A 14,991-nucleotide genomic window follows, 5' to 3' on the forward strand; every position below is an offset into this window, starting at 1 on the left:
GCAGAGCCAGTTCTCAGCCACCAGCATGAAGAGGAATGTGCCGGGGGAGCAGGGCTGGGCAAGCAGTGTGAAGGGAGCATCAAGAGCATCAGGGGTGCCCGTCGGAGGGACGTGGGGATGTTTCCGGCAGGCAGCCCGCCCTCGGGGCAGAAGCAGCTGCTGCTCGAACTCCCGGGGAGGGACAGTGACATTCCTGGGCCTGCCCCACTGCCTGCCCCGCAGCCAGGACAGCCATCGGCCTTTTCTCCCTCCCATTCCGCGTGCGGTGCTCCTGTTCCCGCAGGACTGGCCATCCTGCTGCCTCCCAGCAGAGCCCGGGCTCCGGGTCCCCTGTGCTGACACTGGCAGCGCACCAGTGCCTCCCGCCGCCCGCGGGATGGACGCTGCACGGGCTCTGAGCAGCGCCAGGGGCAGATGGACAGCGCGCACATGGCTCTGCCTGTTTGCCTGCCTACATACATTAATCAGAGCTAATTGGCTTTTCGGTAAGTCGTCTTTGCAGAAGCTCTGCAAAGAAAGACTTTGAAGTAGGACTGTGAGTGGCAAAATCTTTATTTAAACACACAGTGCTACACAAGGACAGGCTCCCGGCCCCAGCACCACTCCCTGCAGCATGGGTGCCAACAGGTCCCCATCAACAACACATCTCGTGTGTAACTTTCTCTTTCCGTTGTGTGCACCCAGTTTATTTACATCTCGCTGGTTACAGGACACAAACAACATTCACTAGAGGTGACACTTGACAAGAGCTGGCTGCACCCAGTGACAGGATGGTGCCACGGAGCCTTTCCCAAGCAAGGGACCATGGCCCAGCTCTCCCCATCCCCACAGGGCCAGGATGGGACAATCTCTCACAGTTCAGGACTCTGCAGAGGTCTGGGAAATGGATGCTCCAGGTTAGAGACGTGTGTGATGCAAAAATCCGGTGCAGACATCAACTGCTCAGCTCCCCTCTGCACCAGTTCTGAAACCATTAAGGAAGACATGGGAGCTGTCTTTCCCTGCCCTGGTCACACCAAGCTGCTTTTACTGTGGGTTCCCAGCCCAGGGCTAAGCAGATCCAGTGCAGTTAAGCTGTTAAGCTCACCTGAATAGGGCTGCTCTGTGTGAGGCTGCTAACTCAGAACCACTCCAAAATATACACATACATTCATAGGCTCCCCACACCACGAAAGGATTCAGACATTTTCCAGCTCAGCTCTGCAGGTAATAAATAATTGGCTCCAGAGGCACCGCAGTGACCCAAGCCAAGAGAGGATGGGGTAGAACCTGTGGCACAGCCAGTGCTGGTGCAATTGCTTATCCCTGCTCAGGGCTCTGAGTGCACAGCACAGCTTGGTCCCTGCTCCAGTCTCCCTGTCTGGATACTGAGGCAAAGTCCACAACAGAGTGAAGGTGTGAGGGGCTGAAAATTGGGAATACAAGGCTGGGATGGCCATTGTGGGGCCACAACTGGACTTGTGCCAGGCTTAGCACTGCCCAGCTGCCTTTACTCCCAGTCACATCCCACCTGAGCCCCAGCTCCCACCTGCAGCAGCAGCTTCAGTGTCACTGGCCAGAGCATCCCAGGGCAGGAGACAGGGGGTGACTGCAGCAGGTATGAGTGCCCCAGCAGCCCCATGGCTCTCACACAGGGCTGCAGCCAGCACAGCCATGGCAAGAGGCAAAGGACATGCTGAGGAGCCAAGGAGCCTTCAGGCTTTTCACAGCATTGAGAAAGTAGCAGCAATAAAAACACCCCTCAACCCCAGTGTTCACACTCTATCCAAGGCCTCTCCACCTGGGACTGGGATGCAAGCACATGGAGGGGGATGCTCTGGACAGGAACACAGACTAAGGCTCCAGGTTTCTTGCTCTTCTTGCAGCTGGCTCAAAAACAAGCGCTCAGAGGAGCTGTGGCCCTGAGGCAGCCTCAGTGTCCCACTGCAGGGTGTCTCCATGCAGGCAAGGTGAGCTGCCCCAGGCTCACTCAGCATCACGTGTAGTTGCCGGGGCCACCCAGGGGGATCACAAAAACAGAGATGTCATCACCAGAGCCCAGCTTGTCGTTGGCCAGGCGCCAGCCACGTTCCTTCAGCACCCCCCGTGAGCGCACCACCAGCTCCTGGGCCACCATGGTGTACCTGGAGGCACAGCAGAGCACGGCTCAGCACTGACCCCTGACGCAGCATCCTGGCAAAGAGGGACAAGCCAGAGCTGCAGGAAGGGGTGCCATGGAGAGATGCAGGCTCAGATATGCACATCCAGGGGAGCAGTGCACTCCGTGGAGCCCAGAGGGATGCGTGGCCACAGCACTGCTCCGAGGACCCAGGCCAAGGGGAGGTGGTGGAGTGCACGGCGTGCCCGGCCCCCTGCCCACCTGCAGCTCACCTGCACGGGTCGTTGGGCTCATAGCTGGTCAGCACCTCCATCACCACAGCAGCCACCTCCTCGTCGTTGGTGACGTCCCAGAGCCCGTCGGTGCCCAGCACCAGGACATCGTCAGGGCAGTGCTCGTACTGCGTGAGGTCATAAACCCTGACCTGGCAGGGACAGGGCAAGGCACGAGGGTGAGAGGCAGAGGGGCGGAGGGGGCTCCTGCTGCCCTGGGCCAGATCTCGTGGATCTGGGCCTGCCATGGGGCTCTGGCCATTGCAGGGGCCCCCAGGTGGGAAACTGCTGGCAGCCAGGCTTACCTCTGGGAAGCAGGACAGGAAAGGCTTGATGTGGATGTTGGAGCTGAACACCTTGAGGTCGTGGTCTCCCAGGCCTCTTGTGACCCCAATCGTGGCCATCATCCGAGCCTGCAGAAGGGTGGAATCAAAAGAGAACTTTAGGCAGCTTTATTTCCAGTTACATTCCCAGTGAAGAATTGATGATGACAGCACTACCAAAAATGGGCTGAAATCCCCCAAAACAGTGAGAGCAGGCAGCAAACAACCCCTGCCAAGCTTCTGCCACAGTACTTTACCTTTTTGCCTTCCCCAAAGATAAGTGGAAACTTCAGGTCATCCTCTTCTATCTTTTTGTAAGCCCTGGTTAAAATAAGCCAGAGATGAGGTGTCAGCAGGTGAAGCTTCCAGCACCTCCTCTGACCACCTGGCACCTGGGTGCCCAGTGTAGCAGAGCCCCCTGCCCATGGGATGGGATGCCAGAGATGAGCAGCCACCCCAGCAGGACCCCAGTGCCACTTGGGGGTTACCAGCCATTCATGTTCTGGTCCCTGTAGAGCATCTTCTTCCCCAGCTCCTTGGGCTGGATCCTGCGGGGGAACTCCAGGTGGGTGAACTCCTTCCCCAGCAGCTCGGGCCTCAGCAGTGCCTGCAGGAAGGAGTGTTGGCTCAGCCACAGGGCTGGGAGAGCAGGAGCTGTGGATCCAGCCCTGCCCAGATCAGATCTGTGGATCCAGCCCTGCCCAGAGCAGATCAGGAGCTGTGGATCCAGCCCTGCCCAGAGTGGATCTGCGGATCCAGCCCTGCCCAGATCAGATCTGTGGATCCAGCCCTGCCCAGATCAGATCTGTGGATCCAGCCCTGCTCAGATCAGGAGCTGTGGATCCAGCCCTGCCCAGATCAGATCTGTGGATCCAGCCCTGCCCAGATCAGGAGCTGTGGATCCAGCCCTGCCCAGAGCAGATCTGCGGATCCAGCCCTGCCCAGAGTGGATCTGCAGATCCAGCCCTGCCCAGAGCAGATCTGCGGATCCAGCCCTGCCCAGAGCAGGATCCACCATCCTCTGGGACTTTGGCTACAACATCCCATGGTGGGATAACCTCAGCTGCTCTGGAGCCACTTGAATAGGTGCTGGTAAAGCAGCTTCAAACCACCCACCTGTGCTAAGCCAGAGGGGAAACTGGAGCTGAGGACAGCCATGCCAGCACTCAGCAAGAGGGTGAAGCTTTTGCACAGAGAGTTTGGGGAAAGAATGGCCTCCAAAGGGGATCAAACAATCAAGCCCCAGCAAATTCCAGGAGAAGCTGGAATTTGCCCAGAAGGAGTCATAGCTGCAAAGCTCCCAGGATCCCAGGGTCAGTGCAGGGCATGGCACTCACCCCAGGAAAAGAGTGATGGGTCTTTTCTGAAACAGAGTCCCAGCTGTGACTGTGACAAGGGACAAGCAGCAGCACAGAGCCCTGCCCAGGGCAGCCCCAAGCCCTCATGGAGCAGGGAGTGCTGGAAAATGCTGAAGGGGAAAGAAAAGCAGGACGAGAAGAGGAGATCCCTTGGGAAGATGGGATGGCAGGGGGTGGGGGCAGAGGCATGGAGACCCCCAGCCCGCTCTGGGGGAGCCCTGACTGCAGCCTCAGCATCACGTGGCAGGGCAGCCTGTGCCTGTCCCCAGGCTGTGCCCTGCCCCTCCAGCCAGCTGGGGAGGATTCTGATCACAGCAGTTCCCTCCTCTCGGTCATTCAAAAATAGATTCCAGAAAAAACGCCTCAGTGTTTTTCCAAGTACATTGCAAGCCAGGAAATTTCATCCAGCGAGACCTTCTCCAACACAAACTGCTCCTCCCCTGTGCTGTCCTCAGAGAGGTCTTTATAACCTTAAAGAGTCTCCCTGGATGGCACCAGGGGGTTCATCCAGGAGAGGGACGGGGAGCTTTCAGGGCCAAGGACAGAAACCTTGGCACACATCAGCTGTGACTCTCCAGGGAGCAGCCAGGGAAGAAAGTAGGACTGGGCAGGAGCACTGCAGCTCCTCTGACACAGCAAACCAGGGCTCTGCCAGCCACAAGATGCCCCCATGCCAGCTCCCTGCATCCCAGGGCCTCTTCCCGTCCCAGGAAGCAGCCTGGGATGGACAAGTGCCAGCAGCAGGTCCTGCCATGGGGCTGCCCTCGGGTGCAGACCCCACCATGGCAGCAGTCCAGCAGGCAGCACAGGGGACTGCGCAGAGGCCAGGAGGTGTTTCAGCAGGAATGAGGTTAGAAGAAAGGTCCTTCTTACTAAAAACTGCAGCCTCTGCCTCTCTGTCTCTGGAGTAAACTCCCTGGACATTGGAATGATTTCCCCATTACGGATGATAATGGCCCTGCAATGAAACATGGAAGGATGAGATTAGACAGAAGGAGACTTGGCTGAGGAGCTGAGCCTGGCTCTCCAGGGCTGATTCCCAGGATGGTGCAACCCCTTCCCCTCTGCTGCCCCCCTTTCCCAGCCTGAGGTGGGGGCTGCTTCCTGGATTCACTGCTGTCCCTGGGCAGGGCATGGCATCTCTGCCTCCTGTGCAGGGAGGAAAGGGAAATGGGAGAGAAACATGGGGCAGAGGGGAATGAAGCAGACCAAATCCAAGGACAGAATATGGTTAGAAAAGGAGCAGCACGAAGGCTGCCTTCAGAGGGGAGCTGCATGCAGCAGGGGCAGAAATTGCCTGCAGCAGGAGAGGTACACGTGCCCACCCCACACCAGCACTGCCACTTGCTGCTGGGTCTGCTCTTACAGTTTGATGTCTCAAGAAAACATAAATGTCTGATTATGAGATGTTTCTGGATGTCATGGTAGGCCCAAGGATCCCCAACACTGATCTGGTGGCTGTGATCTCCTGCAACGCTGCAGGGCCGGGCTGGGCTCAGCTCTGGCCGTGTCTGACGCCTGGGAAGGCAGCACAGGCTGCTCCCCAGAGGCACAGCCACAGCCTCAGCACCCTGTGCATGCTGACATCCTGCATGGCTGGTGCCTGGCTGCTGCTGCCACGGGGCGGGACCTGCACCCAGAACGAAGGCTCTCCTCCTGCTCTGTCCCAGAGCTGGAAGCACATCCAGCCTCAGAAAATTGACCAGAGCCTGTATTTGCTGGGCTGGCATTGCTGAGGACAAGGTAACCTGCAGTAAATACCCAGAGCAACTGTAGCTGCCCCATTCTTGGAAACGTTCAAGGCCAGGTCAGACAGGGCTTGGGACAAGCTGCTCTAGTGGGAGGTGTCTGAAATGGCAGCGGGTGCAACAAGATGAGCTTTAAGGTCCTTTCCTACCCAAACCATTCTCTGATCCAATGATAAATACAGGACAGTTCAAACCAGTTTCACCTGCAGTGTCACCTTTAGTGTCAGGTGGACCTTTTGCCATTGCTTGGGGCTGTGGGCACACTCAGGGGCAGTTAGAGTAGCCCTCCCTGGAAACACACACAGCAATTAAAGTGCTTGGGCTCCAAGCTCCCACTGCACACAGATTTGCGTCCTGCTCCTGAAACAGGTCATTGGTATGAAGTGTACTCTAAAATGACTTCTTGCACATTTTTGAAAGCTTTGCTGAGTGCAATTTTCACTCTCCAAGCTGCAGCCCAGGCCAGTGCCAGCAGCCGGGGCCAGGGTGCCCAGAGCCATCTGGGTAGCAGAGAAGATGTTGTTAGGAAAGAAGGGAGCACATCCCAGATTTTGGGAGGCAATTCTACAGCCCTGTCTGTGTACTTGGCAAGCACAGAGATCACATTGTCCCCGGGGCATGGAGCAGCCAGGGGATGACCCTGCCCAGTTCTGCCACCTCCACCCTCCCCTGGACAGGGATGGAGCTGGGTGTTCCTCACCAGCATCCCTCCAGCACCACCCCACCCTCCTGGGCAGAGCTGGGGGCTGCCCTGCGGGGCTGTACCTGCTGTCACCAGCGTTGGCCACGTAGAACTTGCCCATGAGGTAGATGGCAGCCAGGGCACAGCAGCCCCCGGGCAGGTGCTGGGACGCCCGCTCCCGCTCGATCTGCTCGTCCTGGGGAGACAGACAGGGTAGGGGCAGCCCCAGAGAGCACCTGATACCACAGTTCCAGCCAGGGCACCTTTCGCCACACTGCCACGGAGCGGCTGCAGGGCTTGTGGGGCTTGTGGGGCAGCCAGGGATGTGGCTTTACTGGGGCAGGGAACAGCAAGACAGGAAGGGAGCAGCTGGGCCTCCTGGGACAAAGTGTAGGGGAGCCTTCTGCACCACAGAGCCCAAAGCCTCTGCATTCCGAAAGCTCAAAATGCAGAGCAGCACAGAGCCCTCTCTGAGGCCACCGTGCTTGGAGCCCTCCCTGCAGTCCCCAGAGCTGCCTTTTACCAGTGGGATCAAGCTGATGCAGACAAGACAGCAAAGAGGGGCTCTCAGGGGGTGCTCTGGATGATCCCACAGGCAGAGGATCCTCACCATGTGCTTGAAGGCATTCTCAATGGCACCGATCACCAGGCTCTCATGGGACACTGCTTTCTCCAGGTGAAACCGTGGCACAGCATCATTGGGGACCTCCCCACGGTCCTCTGCATTGGACATCTGGTTTGGGTCTGCAGAACCAGTCTGTGTGTCGTGTGGGAGGCAGATGGGAGGTGGGGAGGGGTCCTGCAGGATCTCCACGAGCTCCCGGAGCTGCTCACAGATGTGCAGGTGGAGCCTCTCGGATGCCATGACAGCAGCACCGCTGCCTGCATGGCCATCAAACAATGCCCAGTAGTGGAAATAAAAACCTTTCCTGCCCTGCAGGGAGAGGAGGGAAAGCTAAATGAGCCTGCAAGGAAGCAGATGGCGCGGGGAATTGAGAGCAGCTGGCCACCAGCTGAGGACAGTGACACGAGTCTCACGGGTCTCAGTGCAGGCAGGAGCAGTGTGGGCAGCTGACCAAGGGCGCCTGGACACAGCTGAGCCCTGGCTGGAGCCCAGCCCTGCATCAGATGCCTTGTGCCTCGGAGGCAGCACGGTGCCAGCACAGCAGCCACCTCTGCAGCCCACCAGGGCACGGGGGCCACGGCTCTGCCTGGGCCAGCCCTGGTGAAGCCACACGGGGATGGAGCATGGGAGGAGAAGGGCCACGAACCAAGGGAACCCCCAGTGTGCACGCATGGCCACGTGCCCCATCTCATGCCCTGCTGCTGGGCACCTTCCCTGTCGCGGCCCTGCTTGTGAAGCACCAGGCTCTCACCCCATCCAGCTCCCTGCTGCCTTCCCTGGCCGACAGGCAGCCCCTCGGGCTGGGCCTCTGCTCCACAAACACCACCTCACAGCACGCCTGGTCCTCATTGTGCTGGCTCTTCCCTGCGTTTATCACCCTGCCAGGAGGAAAAAAAGGTGTAAAGACCCTTTCTTTCACATCCTGCTCCAGCAAATGCCATCCCCCAGCACCTCTTACCCCCAACCCTCCACTCATGTCCCCGTGCCCCCAGAGATGCAGGGATGCCCTGCACAGGTGCTCCTGTCCTGTCCCAGGTGTCTCAGACCAGGTGTGTGGGCTGACCTGGGGCCAGGAGCAGCACTGAGTCCCACCCACAGCTGGGTCCAGGGGGAGCAGTTGTCCACACACCTACCAGGTGAGGTGACCAGAAACAAACTGGGTTTGCTGAAGGTCCCTGGACTGCCCCAGGCAGAATAACTGCCTCAAAGCCCGTACCAGCCTCAGATATACACCCCTGGGACACACAGAGAGAATCACAGCCTCGCCCATGTCCCATCACCTCTTAGGGGGAGCAGGGGGCTCAGGGAAGGACGGGAGAAGGTGATGGTGATGAAACCAGCAGAACTTTTGCAAAAAGATTCACAGTGACTTTTCCCAGCCTGAGTTGACACAGCAGATTTCAGGTCTAGATTGCAGAACCTGCTCACAGGAAGAAGATGTAAACACAGCAGGGTGGTTTTTCTTCAGGAGACTTCCCAAGTGGTTTGCAGAAAGAACTCTTGGGACACCAATAAAGAGACTTTTTCACTCTGGGTGCTCCTACCCCACTATCTCCAAGGGAAAATCAATATCCCATAAAGCTCTCTAGGATTTCGGGAAGATCAGCTTGAGGATGGAATTGCGGGAGTGGGCTGACAGCAATAAGCAGCAAAAGCCTTCAAAGTCTGACCTTCCCCCTCAGTTAGGGCTAAAACTCGCAGTTTTCAGTGAGTGAAAGAAGTGACAGACAGGTGAAAGAAGAAGACAGTCAGGTCCTTGAAGGGGAAGTCTCAAGGAGTCTCACTCCCAAGAAATCCCCAGCTCCCTGCTCCCCACGAGTCCTGCCAGAGGCGCCGCAGCTTCCTCGCCCTCGGTACCCATCGGTGACAGCGGGTGTTGTGCAGAAAGAGCAGAAAACAAAACGGGCAGAAGAACCCAAACCCCTCGGGGATCGGTGAGAGCGCGGCTCCGGGCGGACGCGCTCCCATCACGGGCACCCCCAGCGCCCGCTCCTCGCTGCTGCCGCTGCTGAAGCGGGACAGCCGCAGCTCACCGCCCGCCGCGACCCACTTTCGCGCCCGAGCTTCCGTGCCGAGCGGTGCCATCCCTCCCGCCCTCCCGGGCCGCGCACGCCGCTCCCGGCCCCGCTCACTCTGCGTATCCCGTGCTCCAGGGCAGCCGCCGGCGCCCGTCGCGGGGGCTCTGCACCGCCCGCCCCGTGTGGTCGTCGGCGCGGCGCAGCTCCTCGGGAGTCAGCTGCAGGAAGGCCGGCCGGCAGAACGCGGCTGGCGGCGGCGATCCGCGCCCGGCCCCGGCCCCGCCGCCCCGGCCTTCTGCGGGGGGCTGCGCGCCCGGCCCCGCGCCCAGCCCCGCCGCCAGCTGCGCCACGGCAGCGCGCACCCGCAGCAGCATCCCGCGCCGGGCCGAGCCGAGCCGAGCCGGGCCCCGAGCCGGGCCGAGCGGAGCCGAGCCGAGCCGAGCCGAGCCGGGCCCCGAGCCGGGCAGAGCGGAGCCGAGTCGAGCCGGGCCGGGCCGAGCGGAGCCGAGCCCGCCGCCCCGCCCCGCCTCCCCCCCGCAGCGGCACGGGGGGGGGGGAAGCAGGCGCGGCAGCTCAGCCGCAGCGGGTACGCGCATCTCTCGCAGCCGGCGGGGAACGAGCCCTCCCGGGTAATGAACCCCGCCGTTATCCCGCAGCCCGGTGGAGAACGAGCCCTCCCGGGTAATGAACCCCGCCGTTATCCCGCAGCCCGGTGGAGAACGAGCCCTCCCGGGTAATGAACCCCGCCGTTATCCCGCAGCCCGGCAGGGAACGAGCCCTCCAGGGTAATGAACTCCCCGCCGTTATCCCGCAGCCCGGTGGAGGTGGAGGTCGAGCTCTCCCGGCGAGGGACCGGCACCCAGCCGGGAGCCCCGGGGACACGAGCCATCCCGGCCAGGAAATGCTCCGGGAAAGTCTTTTCCCGGCTGGAGGTGGGGCTGCGCGGGGACGGGCTGGCCATGGCCACGCGTTCTGCCCACAGGTGAGTTTCCTAACTGGATCGTCCCGAGATTCCAGCAGAGCCACCTATTCCGGGACAGCATTGCCGTCCAGCGGCAGGCGCTCTGTCCCCCCTGTCGCGCTCCTCAGCCCACGCGCGGCCGTCCCGGGCTATTAATAACCCGAGCCTGCGGAGCAGCAGGGACGCGCCGTGAGAGCGCGGAGAGCTGAACCTCTCCCTCCCTTTCACCCAGGATGCTGCGCTCCAGCGTGAGCAGGATGCGGATTTAGCTGATGCAGAACAACGCACCCTCCCTGGCTGGGAGGGGAAGAGTCGCCAGCTTAAACACCATCGCTCGCACAGCCTGACCTTAGCACCTGCCTGCCTTCTCTGACAGCAAAAAAAAAAAAAAAAAAAAAAAAAAAAAAAAGATTAAAAAAAATGCTTGCCTACTGTAAAGGAAAATTGAGGCTGTTTCTTAAAATTCGTGTGCCCCAGTGCCTCAGTTTCACAGAGGAACCACTGATTCCTGTCAGCACGGGGCTTTTGCATTGTAAGTTACAAACAGAAGCAGCACTGAGAAGCCCTCCAGGCTTTAGTCATCTTCTACCAGAGATCTTCAAACTGTACCAGATTATTAGGATCACAGTACAGAAGTGACTCAGTGGTACCTGCATTTCCACCTTCTAATCCCAAGATTTAAGGTCTTCAGTACACTTTATAGCTCTTTCAGTACCCTTCAGTGGGTACTGGTCTAGTGGGCAGCATCCCTGCCCACAGTGGGGGTTGGAACTAGGTTATCTTTAAGGTCCCTTCTGGGGGGGTTAAGGACCCTTCAGGATCTTTACAGTGCCTTCCAAACCAACCCTTCCACCCTGAGGCCAACACCCCTCTAGCTCCTCTCCAGCATTCATGGCTCCTCTCCTCAGCTCCTGATGCCTTCCCCTCACAGCATCCCTGTCCAGCTGCTGGTCATGCGTGGGGTGCTCTTAGATATTCTGAGTGCAAAATCACCGTGTTATTAAGGCTGAAAATCACTGGATTCTCCAGGGAATGTGTCTCCCCGCTGTGGGACTGCCAATCTGCCCCGTACTGCTGAGTCACCAGGATGCTTTCCTTGGAAAGAATGAATTGGCAGTTTCCAGACTGACTTCTGTGACCCTGCTCGGTATTTGTTGTTTCTTTTATGTTGAGCACAGCATGGAAAGAACGGTCTGACAAATAAACACGTTGCTGCAGGAATGCTCCCTGAAACAATGCCATGTTAAAGACTGTTTTCCAAGAAAGAGGGCTCCATTTCCCCCTATTCATCCTGCCAGACAGATCCATGTAAAGTTTTCTCCTTATCTGCAGGCTGATGTTCCTCTTCACAAGGTTGCCTGGCACAAGGCCTGGGGATGCAGATGTTGTAGACTGAGTCAGACTAATGCCAATAAACAGCCACTTCAGGTGCCAGCAGCTCTGCCCTTCGCTCTCCCCATCCCTCTGGGGGTCCTGCCTGGGATGTTCATGCTTTTCTGTCTCCCCATCTCACCCAAAGCTACCCCTGAGCATGGTCAGGTCCTCACCTTCCCTGGACACAGCTTCAGGTGGAGCACTCCAGCATGCTGCCATGATACACAGTGATTTAAAAATCAGTAACACGGGAATTGGTCTTAAATTATGCTATTTTAGTTAATTTCTCATGTAACTGCTTAGCATCAAAAAAGCCTTTCTAAGTTTCCTCTTTCATCTATGCTGCTGAGCCCCAGAGGAGGTAGGATGGAGCTAGAGATATTTCTTCATGAAAGAATGACATGCTGGTTGCATTTAAGCCAGAACAGAGGTAAATTAAACATCTAGATCATAAAAGTACCAGAAGATGTTTTAAAACAGGTTCTTTGCAGCACTGCATTAGTTGACTGTAGAGCCTTACTGTGTAATGAGTAATATATTAATTTATAATTAGCATAGTACAGTGAAGCTCAGCAAATAGCTCTGTGCACTCTGGATAATTCATCAACAGAAGAAGTGGTTCTTAATGGTTTCCAAGGTTTGTATGTCCCCTGTAATTGGGAAGTTCAGCATTTATTGTTATTCCTTTGAAGGGATAATTTGATTGCAAGCACACATCTTTATTCCCTGTCTGTTTCTGCTGGAGTGCAGAGAAGCCTTTGGAGCATTGCTGCTCTGGGTATCTCTGTGACCTCTCTGCAGGTGAGCACATCATTGTTTTGCAGAGCAGATGACCTGGATTTGGTGCAGATTCTCAGAGGGTTTTACCCTTTCCCTGCTGCAAAGGGGAGGGGGGAAGGGGGCACATTAACCTCCTTGGGTCTCTTGGCTTTTCCCCCTCTGCAGCTTCAAAATCTTCCATACAATTTTCATATCTCTCAAGGGATCTTCATTCACAATTCTGCTCTCAAAGTCTTCAGGAGCCTCCTGGTCTCATTTAATATTACCTGACAGTAGAAATACAGAAGACAAAGAATAAATGTATTACAGTAACACTCACTGGAATTTACGGAGCCTTTGGGGAACTTACTTTTTAATTTGGATGCTCAGACCCACATTCCAGAGGATGCAGGGAGCAGGACCTCTCCCTGCTTTTGCAGCAGTGCCCAGAGATCCTATGCCTGGATTGCTGTTTTGGCAGGCTGGGAATCTGCACTGAAATCCCCTGTTGTCAGCAAAACCTTTTAAAAAGGGAACAAAATCCTCAGATGCTGGTACTCAGTGCTGAGACAGCCTGGAGGCACTGGGGCCTCATCAGATGAAGGAAATAAATAAACTTAAACTGAATTAAGATCATAATTCAGTGATCCACTGAAAACAGGGTGTGATAAATCTTCCCCAGGAATAAAATGTCAGGAGTTCTGCTTTTTCCAGCTTTAATAAAATAATTTCTACCCTTCTGCCTATTATCAACTGCAGATAAGGTGATTGCACTGAGCATTAGAAGTCTTCTAACACGTGCATCTGCCTTTGCATGACCATTTGCCCCTAACCCTTCTTGTAGCCCAAGCCCCAATCCATGTGTTTTCATCCTGAAAAAGAAATAATGCTGGTTGCTCACCTGGAAGGTACAGAAGGATTCCAGGCATGGGACAAATTTCTTACATGGGAGCAGGATTTATCACTAAGGATACCTCAGGAAGTGTTGCTAGGGTTTTCTTGGGCCGTTCCTTTCCAAACTTGGCTTGTTATGGATACTGGAAACTTGGGTGCTCTCATCCAGTGCTGCTGGACACTCAATAAGAAGTCAGGATGATGATGAGAAGGAATTTCTATGTTCACTTCCAGCTGAATTTAAATTAAACCAGTTTTACTGAAGTCTTAATTCCTCCACTGCATTTAAATGCTGTGATCTGGAAAGCAACAAGTTTATATTTCTGTATCATACATCAATAAAGAGCTAGAGTTTTTTACACTTCCTTATTAAATAATCTGGCCTAATTTAATTGGAATTTGGCTGGTGTGGAAAATAGCTCTGATTTAATTTGCTCTTGATTGTTCCACTAAAACTTTGTGATCTGAAAGTAGTGTGTTTGTATTTACTTATCGCAGCACCAGAGACCTGCATTGGCAGGCTCTCAGTCAAATTACCTGATGAATATAAACAGCAGATTTAATTTAGTTTCATATTGATTGTTGTCATTATTATTAAAACCCTCTGATCTGAAGAATGAGATGCTTGTATTTCCTTAATATCTTATTACTGGTGTTCAGGTTAATCTTGTAGAGCTTTTCCTTTTTCTTTTGAGTAACCAAGTCTAACTAATTGGAATTTAACATATGGCAATTTTGACTCTATAAAGGGGGAAAAGGAACTCAGTTTCCTAGGGCAAAATAGCAAAGTAACCTAATCTTGTCAGGGGCTGGGGTACTCTCCCTGGATACCTGTGTGCACTTTGGGGGTCGTGGGTGCCCCAGGAGCTGGTGGGTCCCCTCAGGACCTCTGCCTTGCCCTCTGTCTGGTGCCCTGAGGAGCTGCCAGTGGTGCCCACGGGGCACTGGGCAGGGACGCGCCGCAGTGCCCTTTCCAAGGGCTGGCTTCTGGCCAAGGCAGGGGGCATGCACAGAGGCTTTGGGATCCCATGGAAGGCAAATGGCTGGGGGATTTGCAAACTGCCCACGTGTGAGTTGTCTGAAGAGCTGCTGCGCACCTCTGACTCAGCTTGGCCTTGGAAATGACTCCACGCTTCCAGCTGAGTGTGGGGTGGAAGGTCCAGGTGTAAGCAGTGAGCTGTCTTCAGACACCAAAGGCTTTCATCGATGTGCAAATAGCTTTGAGCAAAGCAACAAAAATGAGTGCCTGGAACTTCAGCCTCTCATCTCAGCTGTGCTGAGGTTGCAGGTCTAACTCTTGGCAGCAACTGTGAAAATTCAACCTTTGCCCTTGCTGTTTGTTGGTGCTTTAAAGCCTGTTGCCGCCTGTTGCGGGAGGAGCCATGCAAGCTGTGCCCTGGGAGCACCAGGAGAGAGTTTCTGGACAAACATCTAGCTGCCCTGGGGAAAGAACTGGCCCAGGCTGGTGTTGTGGTCCCCGGTGTTGGAATCCCCTGTGTCAGGGACAGTCTCCTGCAGAGCCCGATCCAGGCTGGTGATGCTATTTCAGTTCCAGGAAAGCTGAGTTCTGGTGGTTTGACACCAAAGACAGGCTCACATTTTGAGGAGAAGAGGGCTGCAGGAGTGAGTCCATCTGTCTGTCTGTCTATCCCCACACCATCTAGCACCCATCTGTGCTCGCGGATCCATCACACCTTTTTTGGCAGGGAAAATTAGTTTTTGGGTAAATTAGCTCTGACCAGGCTCATCTTTTGAGAAGGAGAATGCCAGGGCCAGTTATCAGGCTGTCTGTCTCTCCATCTGTCCATCCCTGGACCGTTCCCTATCCCTCGGAACTCACGGGGGCCATCACCCCCCGCTTTGTTTTTTGGGGGGAGAT

General features: G+C 55.9%; 1 protein-coding gene across 1 annotated transcript; it reads right to left on the minus strand.

Annotated features, from left to right (window-relative positions):
• Positions 1–542: 542 nt before the first annotated feature.
• Positions 543–9,498, minus strand: PPM1J (protein phosphatase, Mg2+/Mn2+ dependent 1J). Its single transcript, XM_058039669.1, has 10 exons — positions 9,239–9,498; positions 7,858–7,984; positions 7,092–7,415; positions 6,565–6,677; positions 4,925–5,009; positions 3,182–3,300; positions 2,951–3,014; positions 2,676–2,783; positions 2,371–2,522; positions 543–2,123 (listed from the first exon to the last, which is right to left on the minus strand). Exons 1-10 carry the CDS (start codon positions 9,496–9,498, stop codon positions 1,976–1,978), a joined length of 1,500 nt encoding a protein of 499 aa, XP_057895652.1. The 3' UTR covers positions 543–1,975.
• Between the last annotated feature and the right edge of the window lie 5,493 nt (positions 9,499–14,991).

Source organism: Melospiza georgiana, chromosome 23 (genome assembly GCF_028018845.1).
Source record: "Melospiza georgiana isolate bMelGeo1 chromosome 23, bMelGeo1.pri, whole genome shotgun sequence".
Lineage (NCBI taxonomy): Eukaryota > Metazoa > Chordata > Aves > Passeriformes > Passerellidae > Melospiza > Melospiza georgiana.